At 41.1% G+C, this 15,867-nt stretch overlaps 1 protein-coding gene across 4 annotated transcripts in view; it reads left to right on the forward strand.

The window, feature by feature from the left end:
- NEK9 (NIMA related kinase 9) overlaps positions 1-15,867 on the forward strand; it is a 40,355-nt gene extending 24,488 nt beyond the window's left edge. For 2 of the 4 annotated variants that reach the window (XM_079914700.1, XM_079914702.1), the window contains 6 exons: positions 2,940-3,110; positions 3,826-3,885; positions 6,276-6,484; positions 7,390-7,551; positions 9,074-9,283; positions 11,528-15,866. In XM_079914700.1, coding sequence (XP_079770826.1) covers positions 2,940-3,110; positions 3,826-3,885; positions 6,276-6,484; positions 7,390-7,551; positions 9,074-9,283; positions 11,528-11,650 — 935 coding nt within the window. In that variant the 3' untranslated portion in view covers positions 11,651-15,866. Of the gene's footprint in view, positions 1-2,939; positions 3,111-3,825; positions 3,886-6,275; positions 6,485-7,389; positions 7,552-9,073; positions 9,284-11,527 lie in introns of all 4 variants that reach the window. The other 2 variants (XM_079914701.1, XM_079914699.1) reach the window with 2 other exon arrangements.

Genomic DNA, 15,867 nt, shown 5'->3' on the forward strand with positions numbered 1-15,867 from the left:
TGTCAGATAAGTGATCTCTTACCATATTTAATTAAGTGAACCAGCCTTCAGAGTAGCACATTAACCTTCCCTGCTTGTCCCAAAACAAGTGGTTTTAGGGAACAGACTGGTTAGTTCAGGCTAGATAAATGGAAATGGTACCTAGAAAGACAGAATCAGGATGTCACTGAGGATTAAAAATAGTATAGCAAGTTCAGTAGCACTTTCTGACAGGTCCTCAGAGAGGTAATGTTTCTTCAGTATCTGTGTACTTCTCAAGTTAAACTTCAGAATGACGAGTATAGAATTAGACTCTGTGTCTGGGCATATTACCTGTTGATAAATGTTCCTCTACTCCTTTGAACTGTACTTGATCACCTCATTCACATAGCAGACATAAACTGAGTGTCTACTATGCTCTAGGTCCTCCTTTAGGCTCTGGGACTATAGAAGTGAGTCTCAGTAAAAATAGAACCATTGTATGATCCAGCAATTCTACTCCTGGGCATATATTCGAAGAAAAGGAAAACAGTAATTCGAAAAGATACATGCACCCCAGTATTCATAGCAGCACTATTTACAATAGCCAAGACATGGAAGCAACCTAAGTGTCCATCAACAGATGACTGGATAAAGAAGATGTGGTACATATATACAGTAAATGGGATATTACCCAGCCATTAAAAAGAATGAAATTCTGCCATTTGCAACAATGTGTATGGACCTAGAGGGTATTATGTTTAGTGAAATAAGTCAGAGGATGGCAAATACTCTATGTTATCACTTATATGTGGAATCTAAAAAATAAAACAAATGGATGAGAATGACAAAACAAAAACAGACTTACAGAGAGAGTGAGAACAAACTAGTAGTTACCAGTGGGGAAGGAGAAGTGGGGAGGGGCAAGATAGGGATATGGGGTTAAAAGATACAAACTACTATGTATACCATAAATAAGCACCAAGAATATATTGAACAGCACAGGAAAATATAGCCATTATTTTATAATAACTTGAAATGGAATATAATCTATAAAAATATTGAATCACTATGTTGTATACCTAAACTAATATAATATTATAAATCAACTATACTTCAATTAAAAAAAAAAGTGACGGGGCTTCCCTGGTGGCGCAGTGGTTGAGAGTCCGCCTGCCGATGCAGGGGACACGGGTTCGTGCCCCAGTCTGGGAGGATCCCACATGCCACGGAGCGGCTAGGCCCGTGAGCCATGGCTGCTGAGCCTGCGCGTCCGGAGCCTGTGCTCCGCAACAGGAGAGGCCACAGCAGTGAGAGGCCCGCGTACGGCAAAAAAAAAAAAAGTTTCAGAAAGCCCCTGTCCTCAGGGAACTCACAGTCTAGTAGGGTAGGGGAGACATACATATAGACAGATTAGTGCAGTCAGGTAGGTTCAGTGCCATGATTGTAGTATCCAGGTCTAAAGCCTGGAGTGTCCAGGGCACAATCCTCTCCCTTTTTTTTTTTTTTTTAATATTTATTCATTTATTTGGTTGCACCAGGTCTTAGTTGTGGCAGGTGGGCTCCTTAGTTGCAGTTCCCGGGCTCCTTGGTTGCAGCATGTGAACTCTTAGTTGTGGCATGCATGTGGGATCTAGTTCCCTGACCAGCGATAAAACCCGGGCCCCCTGCATTCGGAGCGCAGAGTCTTATCCACTGTGCCACCAGGGAAGTCCCTCTCCCTTTATTATCTAATTGAGCTTATTACCTTAAATCTTCCCTGTGCACTGATAGCTTTAATTACTGTACCTGACTTCTAGACTCACTGATTCAACAGTCCCTTGATTTGGATGTCTAAAGATAAAGTGGCTTTATAGCCCGGTCTTCCCAGGTTGGTCCTGATTCATGCCTACTGTCCGGGCTTAATCATTAATAGCACCCCCTTTTCATTAAAAAATGCCCTGATTTGGATAAGAGGTAATGGGCATCTCAAACAAACTTACTGTATTCAAAATCAAATTTCCGATCTTCTTTTCAAACCTGTTCCTCCTGCAGCCTTCCTGTTTCAGAAAATGGCAGCTCTATCCTACACCCCACGTCCCATCCATTCACAAATTCTATAGATTATCCTCAGAATATATCCAACCACTTTTTACCATCTTCACTATTACAACTGATCTCCCTGCTTCCATCCTTGGGCCCCTGCAGTCAGTTCTCCTCATGGTAGCCTAGGGGATCCTTTTAAATACCTACTGTTCAGAATCTCTACTAGTTTCCTATCTCAAACAGTAAAAACCAAAGTCATTGGAATGGCCTGCATGACCCAGACTCCAGTCACCTCCTGACCTCTTCTGTGGCCACCGTCCCCTCCTTTACTTTGCTCCAGCTGCAGAGGACTTCTGTGTTGTGTTTGTGATACATACTTTGCACTTTGCTATTCCCTCTGCCTGGAAAGCTCTTCCCCTAGATATCCACCTGGTTCTCTCCCACTTCAATCAGGTCTCTGCTCAAGTATCAACAAGTACTTCTCTGACTGCCCTGTCTAAAGTAATGATACCCTACTATTACTGTTTATTTCCAGTTTTCTTTATTGTTTATCTTCCTTCTTAGCACTTAATGCTACCTGAAGTAATTTATTTATCAGTCTCTTCCCACTAGAATGTCAGTTCCACAAGGGCAGCAACTTTGTTTTGTTCTCTGCTCTCTTCCTAGCACCTCAAGCAGTGCCTGTCATGAAGTAGATGCCCAATAATTATTCGAATGAATGACCAAAAATGTTGAATGAGTGAATGAATGGATGGCAGTATGTAGGAGCGGTGGTCATTTTTACCTGGGTGGCATCAGGAGTTGTTTAGGCTTTATATAGGGGAATAAATAGCTTTCCCTTGTTTTGTACATGGTGGAAAATCTTTTTAGCTCTAGGGCATAAAGATGGGAAACCCAAAAGAGTTGGGAAGCCAGTGTTCTGTTCAATTGTCTGCTGTTTAATTTTTTTTGTCTAGATAATCACATTTTTGCCTGGGGCAATGGTGGTAATGGTCGCCTGGCAATGACCCCCACAGAGAGACCGCATGGCTCTGATATCTGCACTTCATGGCCTCGGCCTATCTTTGGATCTCTGCATCACGTCCCAGACTTATCTTGCCGAGGCTGGCACACCATTCTCATTGTTGGTAAGGGTTCCATATGTGTTGGTTAGGATGGCTTTGACAGAGGATAGACCCACACCTAAGTTACTAATGGTCACATTCTGGCAAACAGAAGTGTCCTGAAGAAAAGAAGCTACTCGTGTAAGTCTTAATAATTGTCAGTGATACCATATCTAGTGGTAGGAATAGAACATTGTGTGCTGTCTTATGATAACATAAGGGCTCTGACCCCCTCGCGGTAGAATTTACTTCTAGTAGTCCACTAATTAGTTTATCTGTGCTCATGCTTTTGTGAGAAACATACAGTACACCTTTAAAAAGAAACTAAATCATAACTGCCTCCTGCATAAAGATTCCTTTGTTATGAACAAATTATAAAGGTCTGTGTGAAGGTTTACAAGTTCATTCTTTAGGTCAGTGGTTCACAACCTTGGCTGTGCGTTAGAATCCCTTGAGGAGTTTTTAGAAATCCCATTGTCCTGACCAATTAAATCAGAACCTCTGGGGTGGGACCTAGGCATTGCTACTTTCTAAAGCTTCCCAGGTGATTCCAAAGAATAGTTAAGGTGGAGAATTGCTACATAGTTGAATATAGAGTAGCTATTGGTGCTTGGCTTATAATATTTTTATCTGGTATGAGAGATAGCAGTTATCTCCTAGATTAACTCCCTATCCTAGGCTGTCACTTTTCCTGTCTCTGGCTGTAAACAATGCTTACCTACTGAATATTTTTCCTCAGAGAAAGTATTGAATTCTAAGACCATCCGTTCGAATAGCAGTGGTTTATCCATCGGAACTGGTAAGTAGCAGTATCTCAGATACCAGTGGTTTTCTGAGGTGTGAGTCTTTGGGTTGAATTCCGTGCAGTCTCCCAAAAAAGGAAATAGGAAATATCTCTGGGAAATGAGGAATACAGTGATCAAGAGGGAAGGTCATAGTTTGGTAGATTTCACAATAAGTTATGACTTCTACATTGCGGTCAGAGGGAGAGTACATCTTTGCCACCACACATGTGGGAGTAATTACGTGGCTTGCCCAACATTGTATTGTGACTTACGTACTGTTCCTTTCCTTTCAATGCTAGGGGCTATGGGTTCAATCTACCCTTTACTTCCATAGTGTTCCCAGGGGTATTCCAGTCTACAGAAGTAGTCCTTCAGAATAAGCCCTTAGAATTAAAAGTTGGCTGAACTTTCAATGTAGTTGGGAAAATCAGCCCAAACCTCTCTAATACTTTTCCTTTGGCTGCTTTCTTCATGGTTCTCTTATTTGGGGCCATGCTAGGAAATTGAATCTGTGTTCCTTCTGGTTTTCCATTTGCTAGGGTACCTGTAGTCTTTGATGTCTCAGAACTGGATTCTGATGTTTTGTGCAATCAAAACAGATGAAGACCCAGAATGAAAGCAGACTAATCCTCCAAAAAGACAGTTGAAAATCTGATCTAGACTTGTTGAGCTCTAGTTTACACAAACACACATCATACCTTTTATTAGTTTCCTTTAGTAATCCATTGCTCAGCATCTGTTTGTGCATATTAATATCTGTCACAAATGATAAAATACCTTTTTGCTAAGCACAGCTGTTATATTAGAGCTCTGTTTTACTAGAACAGTATTTAAAGGAAAACCTTAAGATTAAAAGCACATGTCCATTGTCTGGAAAATAGAAACTCTGTAAGGGCAACGATTTTTGTCTTTTTTATTCAATAATTTTATCCACATTGCCTAGAAGAATGCCTGGCAAATGGTAAATGCTCAGTAAATATTTGTTGGTTGACTATGTTATAACCATCCAATGGAATATTATATGTGTTAAAATGAACAACATCTACAAATATTTCCATAATGTGAAATGTAAAAAGCAAGTTGCAGCAGACTACATGCCTTTTTATAAAGTTCAAAAACAAGCAAAATAAATAATATATTGCTTAAGGATACCTAAGTATGTGATAAAGTTTTTTTTTTTGCAAGAAGAAATGAAAAATACAAAATTAATCAGAGTAGTTATATATAGGTAGGAGGCCAGAGAAGGAAGGAATTCACAAGGCAGATGGAGCAAAACAGGTATTATTCTTGTTCAGCCCTGTCCCATAGCTCTTTCTGCGATAATGGAAATGTTCTATGTCTGTGCTGTCCAGTGTAATAGCCACCAGCCACATGTGGCTGTTGAGCAGTTGAAAGTGGCTCTTGCGACTGAGGAACTGAATTTTTCATTCTGTTTAAATTTAAATAACCATATTTGGCTAATGGCTACCGGATTGGAAACTAATTGTACTTTCATGTAGTAGATGCATGTATGGTTATTTTGTTAGGCATCAAAACTTACACATATGTTAAAAATAGTCTTAATGTGTATGTCAAATGTAACATAATTTTTAAAAGCCATTTAAAACAAAAAAGCAAGCTTAAGAGGTTATTTTGGCATCTACAGTTCTGCGGCTTTGGTAGGATCACAGTGTGGCATAGTCAGTCCTCAAGCCAGGTTAGCTGGTGATCGTAAATAAGCTTTTACACTTAACTTTAGAATATACCATGCAATTTTTTTTTCTTTTAGCTTTGGCAAATTACTTTCTTAGTTATATTTTTCTTTGGCTCATATTAAAGCTCAGTGTCATTTCCTGACTGTACATCAGCTCATCTTCATTAAATGTAACTTGGAATATGCTGCATGATATTTAAAGAACCAGCCATCATATTTTTAAAATTCTTACGAATAGTCATTAAAGAATTTAATGAACTTAATGGTTGAGGACTTCTCCATTCAGGGGTTTCCCCAGAAAGGGAGTTAATGGTGAGTTTATCTGGCAACTTTAAGAGGTGTTTGGCTCAAATGTGAAAAAGCTTTGTATATAAGGTGAACCTCTATGAAGGATGCTGGAGTCTGGGTATATCTGTTAAGGCCTGGATGCTGTGGTTGGGGTGAGTATTCAGTAATGCGGTAGAACATTGATAATCTGCTGTGGACATAAGGATAAGCAAGTTTGGAAAGTAGAAGTGAATATTGCTATAAAGATACTGATACACAATACCTTGTATAAAAACTAAAAATTTAGTCCCAAGTATCTGATTTACACTGTTGCTGTTCTGCTTCACGCAACTCTAGGAACCTCTCCGGGGGTCGGTGGGGCTATCAGATGGTAAATCTTGCTGCATAGCAAAGCTTTCTATTTCTGTGCTGTGTATCTGTCAGTGGTTCAGAGCTCTAGCCCAGGAGGTGGCAGCGGTGGCGGTAGGGGAGAAGAGGAGGACAGTCAGCAGGAATCTGAAACTCCTGATCCAAGTGGAGGCTTCCGAGGAACAATGGAAGCAGACCGAGGAATGGAAGGTTTAGTCAGTCCCACGGAGGCCGTGAGGATCAGTAGTGGGGCCAGCAGCTCCTGTCCTGGCTGGCTTCGAAAGGTAATTCCTTTGGTAGAGGTACCTCTGTAGGGACTAGAAAGGATCTGTTTCCCATGTCCTATCCAAGCGTTTTGCAGCAGGCATCTAGGTTTCTGATTTCTACCTGAACTGAAATCACCAAATCTCTAATCCTTTTTCTTCCTGACAAGAAAAGGTATAAGATGCGCTCATACCTGTATTACTTAAATGAATGGAAATTAATGCAGCCTTCCTTGAAGGCAGTTTTTGTAATGCATGCATGCAAAGGTTAAGCTTCTAGATTTTGTACTGTGGTTCATAGAAGTAGAATATTGGGGCAATTGGAATGCCTTATGGTAGAGAAATGCTTAACAGTGGTTATCTATGAGTGATGGAATTACTGGTGATTTTTATCATCTCCTTTTGCCCATCTGTATTTTCACATTTTCTACAGTCAACATTTATAGTTAGAGAAATTTTAAATTTTGTACCCGCCCCCAACCAAAGAGAGAACGTGTAGATTTAAAGCTCCCTCTATAATAAGATTAAACTTGATAGCTACATAGGAATACGAATGGAGGAAGCAGCACACAGTTCTATCAAAGCTTTAGGTCAGCCTTTAGCAACCTGGCAGTTGGCCTCACTGCCATTACCTTAGAGCTTCCCAACTTACTGAATAGGCTGTGTAGACTGAGTGTGTTAGAGAAACATGTCAGACACTCCAAAATGTTCTTGGATTTGAGTTTGAATTTGCTTCACTGTTCACTCCTCAGAGGAAGGAATGGCAGGATGTTGACAGGTAGGGCGAGCTATGTTGTAACCACAACTGTCCTGCTCCACTAGAGGGTGCTGATGTCACGACAGAGTGAAAGCTATAGCAAGAAGGGAATTTGGTCGAAAGTAAATGGCTCAAACAGAACTGATGAGATTCTTTCTTTTATACATAGGAGCTGGAAAATGCAGAATTCATCCCTATGCCTGACAGCCCATCACCCCTAAGTGCAGCTTTTTCAGAATCTGAGAAAGATACTCTGCCCTACGAAGAGCTACAAGGACTCAAGGTGGGCTCTGAAGCTCCTTTGGAACACAAGCCCCCAGAAGGAGCCTGGGTAACTGAGCTTTTGCCTTTAAATCACAACTAGGTAAACAGTGGCTGTAAGCTCTGCCCACTTCTCCTGGCCTCACTGTCTTCCCCTGTAGCTTCATTGGTTTCCCAGCTGCCCAGCATCAACTCATACTGTCTGTTCAGTAGTGCTTAAAGCCTGTATGCAAGGCGAAACTGATTTCTGTGGAAAAGTGTCTACCCTTTCACATTTCTGATAGGCCCCCATCTTTCTATACCAGATGATTGTCTTTCTTTTCTCTCTGCCTCAGAAGTACCAAAACTGAAATTCCAAAATTCAAATCCAACTTTTCATGACACTGCTAGGGTAGGTTGGAGGTTCTAAATGTAAGTAAGAAATAATACTTGTAGTCTACTGGGGGAGCAATGCATGTATACCTAATTTTGGTAGAAATCAAATTGTGGTAAATATCTCAATAAAACTGTAAACCAGGGATCATCAAACTTTTTCTGAAGGGCTACATAGTAATTATTTTAGGCTATGCGGACCATACAGTCTCTTGCAACCATTCAATACTGATATCATAACACAGAAGCAGCCAAAAATAATGCATAATGAATGGGCATGCTTATGTTCCAATAAAACTTTATTTATAAAAACAAGCAGTAGGCTGGATTTGGCCCATGGGCTATCATTTGTTGACCCTTCCTATAAACAAAGTACAGTAGAAGAAGGGAGGAAAATCCAGGCTAGGATAATTGAAAAGCTTCCCAGAAGAGGAAATAAAGCCTTTGAAACTTCAAGGTAAACATTTTAATTCCTCTGTCAGTTAGCTGTCTTGAATTGTTTTGGCGATCCTATTTACTGAACACCTCTTAAATCTCTTCTAAAGTGTAATCCACTACATTTCATGAATATTGACCCTTTGAATCATGGTACCCTCACTGTGATCAGAAAGACTTGTTCCATCTGGGAAGATCCCACATGCCGTGGAGCACATAGAGTAGAGTGCGCCACAACTACTGAGCCTGCGCTCTAGAGCCCACAAGCCACAACTGCTGAGCCTGTGTGCCACAACTACTGAAGCCCGCACGTCTAGAGCCCATGCTCCGCAACAAGAGAAGCCACCGCAATGAGAAGCCCGCGCACCACAACGAAGGGTAGCCCCTGCTTGCCACAACTAGAGAAAGCTGGCGTGCAAAAAAAAAAAAAAAAAAGAAAAAAACTTGTTCCAAACCAAATTGTGCATTCTCTCACTTCAGCATTTTAAATAGGAAGATATCAATGACTTTAAATTTTTTCACAAAGTTCTCCAAAATAGATGATTATTCTTTTACCTTACCATAATGCAGACTGAGGCACTGAGAGTTCTCTTGCTCTGTTATGTTAGAGCCAGGTTCTATTGTAATCCCAGCAGTTTTCAGTTTCTCTTCCATTTACTTTGTGTATATGTGTTTTATATTGTTACTTTAAAAGTAAAATCTGGTAGCACTTAGAGGACATTTGGATTGGGGAGCTGTAGCATCCGGGCAGAACCTCCTATGACCCTTTTCTCCTGTCTCTCTAGCCACCTCGGCTGAATCCCGCAGGAACATGCGCTGGGAAGGGAACACCCTTGACTCCTACCTGTGCCTGCAGCACTCTGCAGGTGGAGGTTGAGAGATTGCAGGGTCTGGTGTTGAAGTGTCTGGCTGAACAACAGAAGTTACAGCAAGAAAACCTTCAGATTTTTACGCAGCTACAGAAGCTGAACAAGAAATTAGAAGGAGGGCAGCAGGTGAGAGCATTAAAAGGATAATTGAATTTTTAATTCTGTTTTGAAGAATCACAGAAACAAAACACCAGTGCCTGAAATAGGCTTACTTCTTTGCAAGTACTTACCTTTTGATGATGTAATGTTTGTAATTAATCCCAGATGCTTGGTCCTTCTTCAGGCACCTGGATTAAATCATTTCATCACCTAACTTCCATTGTATATTTGTTACCTTTGCTTTTTCTTCTACTTATTATGAAAAACTTTAAACATTACAGTTCAGTGGACACCCATACATCCACCATCTAGGTTCAACCGTTGTTAACATGTTGCTGTAATTATTTCAAATGTGTTTGTGTCTGTGTATGTTTAAAATATGTGTAGGTATTTATCTGTGTATTTGAAGTATGAGTGTGTGTATGTGCATGTATATTTTTTCCTTTTTCTTTTTTTGCTAAACCATTTTCAAGTAAATTATGAAAGTCATGACATAGCCTTCCTAAATACTTTATTACACATATCTAAAAATAAAGACGTCATTCTTCTGGAGAACCACAGTACTATTATCACACTTAACAAAAATAACACTAGTATTCTCAATTCTCATCTAGTACCCAGTTGATACTCAAATTTTCCCAGTTTTCCCATAAAAATGTCCTTTATAACTGTTTTTATTAGACCAGAAACCAGTCAAGAACCCCCTTTTACACTATTATGTTTCTCATTTCTTTTAATCTAGAACAATTCCATCACCACTTCTACCCCCCTTTTTTTTTAACATTTTTAAATTGTTTTGTTCAGTGATCCATACTTCCCTCACTGATTTGAAAGATCACATTTAATATATTGTAAATATCCACATACACACGGGTTCATTTTTAGGATCTCTTTTCTGTTGCCTTGAGCTATTTAATTAGTCCTATTTAAAATACTAGAGTTTTGAATGCCTTGATTCCCAGTAAGGAAAGTCCTGTGCTCCTTTTTGTTCTTTTCTGGGGTTACATTGGCTATTTTTGCACATTGCTTCTTCTGTATGAATCTTAGAATTCCTCAAAAGTGAAGTTTCTCAAAACTCCCTTTGGTATTTATATTGGAATTTATTAGATTTGCTTTGAATTATATCTTTATTTGAGTAGAGTTGACTTGTCTGTAATGCTGAGTCTTCCCAGCCTTGAATAGTTATTTATTCAAGTCTTCCTTTATGTTCTTACATAAAATTTTATCATTTCTTAGAAGTCTTGTGCGATTATTTTTGTTGTCATCTACTCCCGTTTTTAAAAAAAATTTCCATGGCATTGGTTTGTTGAAGAAACAGGGTCAGTTGTTTAACAGAATGTCCTACATTCTGGATTTGCCTTATTTTCCTGAGACATTGCTTATCTTATTCTTTTGTCACCCTGTCATTTCTGTAAACTGGAATTTAGACTTAAGGCTTGATTAGGTTCAAGTTAAAACATTTTTGGTAAAAATACTTCACCGGTGATGCTGCTTGCGTCGTTTTTTTGTTGTTTTTTTTTGGGGGTTCGCAGGCCTCTCACTGTTGTGGCCTCTCCTTTTGTGGAGCACAGGCTCCGGACGCGCAGGCTCAGCGGCCATGGCTCACGGGCCTAGCCACTCCGCGGCATGTGGGATCTTCCCAGACTGGGGCACGAACCCGTGTCCCCTGCATCGGCAGGCAGACTCTCAACCACTGCGCCACCAGGGAAGCCCCTGAGTCGTTCTTAAAGGGCCATAGTATTGCTCTATATAGAGTGAACTAGGTTAGGGAAATACTGTCAACCTTGGCTTTGCCATTTACCAGGTTTATGTGTTTGGACAAATTACTTTGTTTCTCTGAGCCCTGGTTCTCACCTGAAAGAAGAAAATAGTTGTTGTATGGTTGTTTTGAGAATTAGATGAAATAATGTCTATGTACTTTGGAACGTAATTTGGAAAGTAATATACACACTTGAAGTAAGCATGGAGTGATAGGCAGCTGTAGGAGGGAGGAGGATTGTTTTGCCTAGGGCTGTTTGAGTTTTAAAACTGAAGAGTTCTGCATCCCAGAAAATCCTGCTGTCCTGGGCAAACCACGACACTTGGTCACCCTACCTGCAACAAATGTACAGGTGTGGACTTTATCTAAGGTCCTATTATTAAGGTAGTAGTATGAGCTTCTCACAAAACCATGGCTACACATTCTTAGAGGTGGGCATTGAAAATCTAGTCCTGAAATGCTGTAACTAGGTGGCAATGTTGTTAACCTGGAACTGTGTTTTATCTGGACAGGTGGGGATGCATTCCAAAGGAACTCAGACAGCAAAGGAAGAGATGGAAATGGATCCAAAGCCTGATTTAGATTCAGATTCCTGGTGCCTCCTGGGAACAGACTCCTGTAGACCCAGCCTCTAGTCTCCTGAGCCTGTATAGCCTCCAGGAAACTGGAATCCAAAGACCTTCACAGCACACTTACTGAACGCAGAGAGCGCTTTCCTGGCTTCGTTCACTTGCAGACAAGGAGCGCGAGGCGGAGGCTCTGAAGCACTTTCCATGTACACTTGGAGAGTAGCATTGCCTATTAGATAGGATCTAGGAGTGGTTTTGTGTTGGAGAATGGAAGGGCCCCATGGCCCTGGCTTTGTCCTCAGTGACTGCCATAGCAACAGCAGCTCTGTACCTCATCTGGTGATCCCACCTTTGAAGAGGAGACACAATGCTCACCTTAATTTTGCTGGTAGCAGCTTACATCCCACTTACCATTTTCACCATTAATTGGAAGCTGCCTTGGGAATTCAACACCAGGCATTGCACCTCTGGGTGGAGGAGGTTAAAGTGTAAAGCTGGAGTGGGCTGGAACCAGGTGTGGCCCATCCAGGGTCATCTGGAGAGTGGTGAAGTGTTCTAAGCCCTCTCAGGAGCCTTAGTCCAGGAAAGTATGTCTGGTGGAGTCAATCTCCAGCTTGTTTTCAGAAAGTTCAATTATTTTGTGCAGCTAAATGCTTGAGGAGGAGCAGTGGGCTTAGGTTGCTTTTCCTCTGAGGGTTGAGTGAGACTTCTTCAGTGAGGAGTAGAGAAAGAAGGGTAGGTCCCTCCTCGTCACACAGCAGGAGTGTGAGGCTGTGGCCAACGCAGGGTGGGATTTCCTAGCTTTGGAAGATTCCTCTGAGAGATGAGGCGTCTCGTAGAGAATTGAGTCTGTGGGGCAGTAAGAATGGACTTCAGAGGAAACTGTGAGGGGAGGCCCTCCTTCAGCTGCCTCTACTCGGTGTCTTCGAGAGGGCCTAGAGTGACTGAGTCTTCTGCCCCTGAGAAGACTTCTTGTGCCTCTGCCTTCATGGCTCTTAGGGTTCTGATCTTGACATCAGCAGCTCCAACCGCTCCCTTTCTGTATGTCTAGTCAGTGTGTTTCCCCTTTTGGTGTTTTATGAAGCCATGTCAGTGAATCTGTATCATCTTTCCTACTTGAGTGGCCCAAAGCCAGCCCCCAGACCAGGTAGTCCCTGCAGCCTAGCAGAACAGGAGGAGCCTGCCAAGTGAGAGGAATTTGGCTGACAGCTCCCTTCTGATCCCCGTGTCTTCATGTCCTTGTAGACAGGAGCAAGCTAGCTTTCCCGGAGAGAGAAAGTGTCCTAGAAACGTTTGATGGTTTTACTTAAGGATGTGAGCGTTGTGTTTCCACCTAGCCTTTAGTATTTTGAGTCACAGGAGCTGCCTTGATGAGTCTCATATCCTACCTCCCTAGAAAGAGCTAAATTAATTTTTGTTTCATTTTTCCCCAACCAAAAAATGAATGTTTGATATCTGTTTAATATTTTGGAAGGACCTGTGCAATGGAAATTATGCCATTTCCCTAAAACTGGTGGTGTAAAGGCTGCTGCTCTGGGAAAACCCCTCAGCTGGGGATGGGCAACTCTATTCAATGGGATCTTCTTTGGTTTAATATTCCCATTGTTTTCTCAATTCTGGGAAGCCTAGTACAATGGTACTAATGTAATCACTGAAGCCTTTTCTTAAAATAAGGGAAGGGGCCAACCCTGGGTTAAAGTTACAAGTTCTGGGGACTTGGGGTTTGCAACAAACCCTAACAATGGGTTTTGATTCATCATGTAAATGCAACTTTGATTTTTTTTTTTTTAAGGACTGACTGGCCTTTCACGTTCCTGTATCCCTCATGCTCACCACCTCAGCAGGCCTGAGAGGCAGGGTCATTTTGGGTGTTAATCATGAGTATTGCTTCTGCCATGGAACCGAGGAACATGGGCATGTTGCTGAGACTATGGGAAGAAAGTGAGCACTGAAGGGAGGGTGAGAGCTGGGCTCTTGGTCCGGAGGGGAAGTCACTCTAGCAGTGGAACGCTGGGGTCGTTTTCTCTAGCACGTTCCCTTGGGAAGTCTGGGTTTGCTGTTAATCTGGCTGAGAATCTAAGTTCTGTGCCTTCGAGACAATTCGCACTTTGCCAAATTGTGCCTGGGATAGCCATATGATTTTTCCCACCAAAAAGCTACGCAAACAGAAACCAGTTCAAAGGTGGTAGCCATGCATCAGATAAAAAGTAAAAGGTGAGGCAGCAGAAATGCCTTTGAATGGTTTTCTGTAGCTGATTCTCTTAAATTGCAACCTACTTTTCTTCTTTATGTAGTGCTAGGTGTTTTAAGTTTTCCAGTAGTATTGCTTTTGAGTTATAGTATAACCTGAGTTACTCCTCTGCTCTGACATTGTTGCTGAAGAATTAGCTTATTGTTAGCCAGATGTTTGAAAGGTTGAGGGTGGAGTGGTTTGACATTTCTGTTTTAAATAAACATTTAAACTCTTAATCAGTGCTATGCCTCAGTGAGCCTACGCATCGACCTTAGTCACTGGGGATAAAACACACAGACTCTAGGCCTTCGTGAATTTTTGATTCAGTGAGTCTTTATATAAATAAAGAAATAAATGGTCTTGTAACAGAAACAATGCAAGGGACTTTTGCACAGAAATAATCTTTGCTTCTTGCCAGTTTCTTTTTCTTAGTAATAGAATCATTTTTGCTGCTACAACTTTTTTTCCCCCAAAACTTCTAAAATACAGTGCTTAAAATGCAGAAGGAGAAAAAGATGAGCCATTAAAAGAGGAAGGGTCATGTCTTGTACTTATCTCCACAGTGGGCTTTTTCAAGGTACTGCCAGTTTATGTTTGTAAAACTGTTTTCCCGCACAAAGGCTGAAGTGTATTTGGTCTCCCTGGCACAGCCACGTTGTGACTTCTCTTGGCTGAACAGTTCGCTAAAGTTTAGAGAAGAGCAGCCTTAACTCACATTTCATTTGATTTTGCCGTAGATTTGGAAACATTCATGATAGAACAACTCTGGTGCAAGGATGTATTGTAAATGAATTATTTCAAATGAGCATCCTTGGGCCCCCAAAGAAATATTATTCATGATAGTGTCAGGGCAGAGTGGGCTGTAGTCAGGACTACGAAACAAGTTCCTTCCTGCCACAAAGCAAAAAAATCATTTATTGCTTCAGTGATTAACTATGGAAATAAACATGCTGAGCACTAAACCTCACAGAATTACGAACATTAGGGAGAAAAACACTATATCACATCTCTGCTGCCTCCTGTGTAGTTGTGAAAAGTGACAAACTGATGACCTAAAGCAAATGTTGGCCAAAGGTGCTGTGCTGCATTCAATACACTGCATATACTTTTTAACGAAGTGAGTTTCACGGTAAGATTTTTTCTCATTGCTTAACCTTTTGAGCTTTAAAATTTATAACATCTACTTGCACTAAAGTTTCTTGGATAAAGTAGTATAAAACACGGACATTAACAAGCAGCATTTATTTATCCTCTGTCATCCTCTGCTATCTAGGAAGAGATGTAGATAGAAAAAGGTTCTTCTTCCCAAAGATCCGATCAAGCTAAATTTAAAAGGCTAATAGATATTCCTGATATAATCAAAGGCCTAAACATGTTGAGATCGAAGGGAACACTATGGCATTGACTATTCTTTGTTCCTCTAGCAGCATAAGAAAGCACTCCCCACACACACAACATTTGTTCTCCCTGGAGGCCCCTGGTCTGTGACCTTTATAATGTCATCCAGGGGTTCCAGGCCAGGCAGACAAGGCAAATAAGTGAAGCACGCTAGGCGGGGCTGTGGTGATCGTGCTCTACCCCGTCTGGAAGGAGCAACTGATTCTAAATCCCACTCAGTTGGTGCTATACAGGGTGCAGGCCCAGGGTTTCCAGAACTTCCAGTTTCTCAAAAGATGCTCCATATCCCAATTTTTTAATGTCAGATTATATTTTTAATACTATGTCAGTCAAATAAAACATACCTGTGGGGCAAAGCAGTCCACAGGCTACCACTGTGTGACCTTGGCCACCACTTATTCTAGTCACCTACTGCTTTTACCATCAAGTGTGAAACTTAAAGTGGGTACCTCATTAAACTTGACTGGAGAATGTATATATTGGGTTAAATATCCAGTGTCTCTCTGTGAGTTTTCTTTGAATGACCAACCAAAAAGCCCTATTATGTGATACCTCTCTTTCTTTGTAACAGTTATGAAGAGCATAAAGCAATACATGCAGTTTTTTAAAACATCATTTTTTTAGCCTAGCGTCTAGCAGCTTCACAGCTAAA

This window comes from Stenella coeruleoalba, assembly GCF_951394435.1.
Source record: "Stenella coeruleoalba genome assembly, chromosome: 2".
Lineage (NCBI taxonomy): Eukaryota > Metazoa > Chordata > Mammalia > Artiodactyla > Delphinidae > Stenella > Stenella coeruleoalba.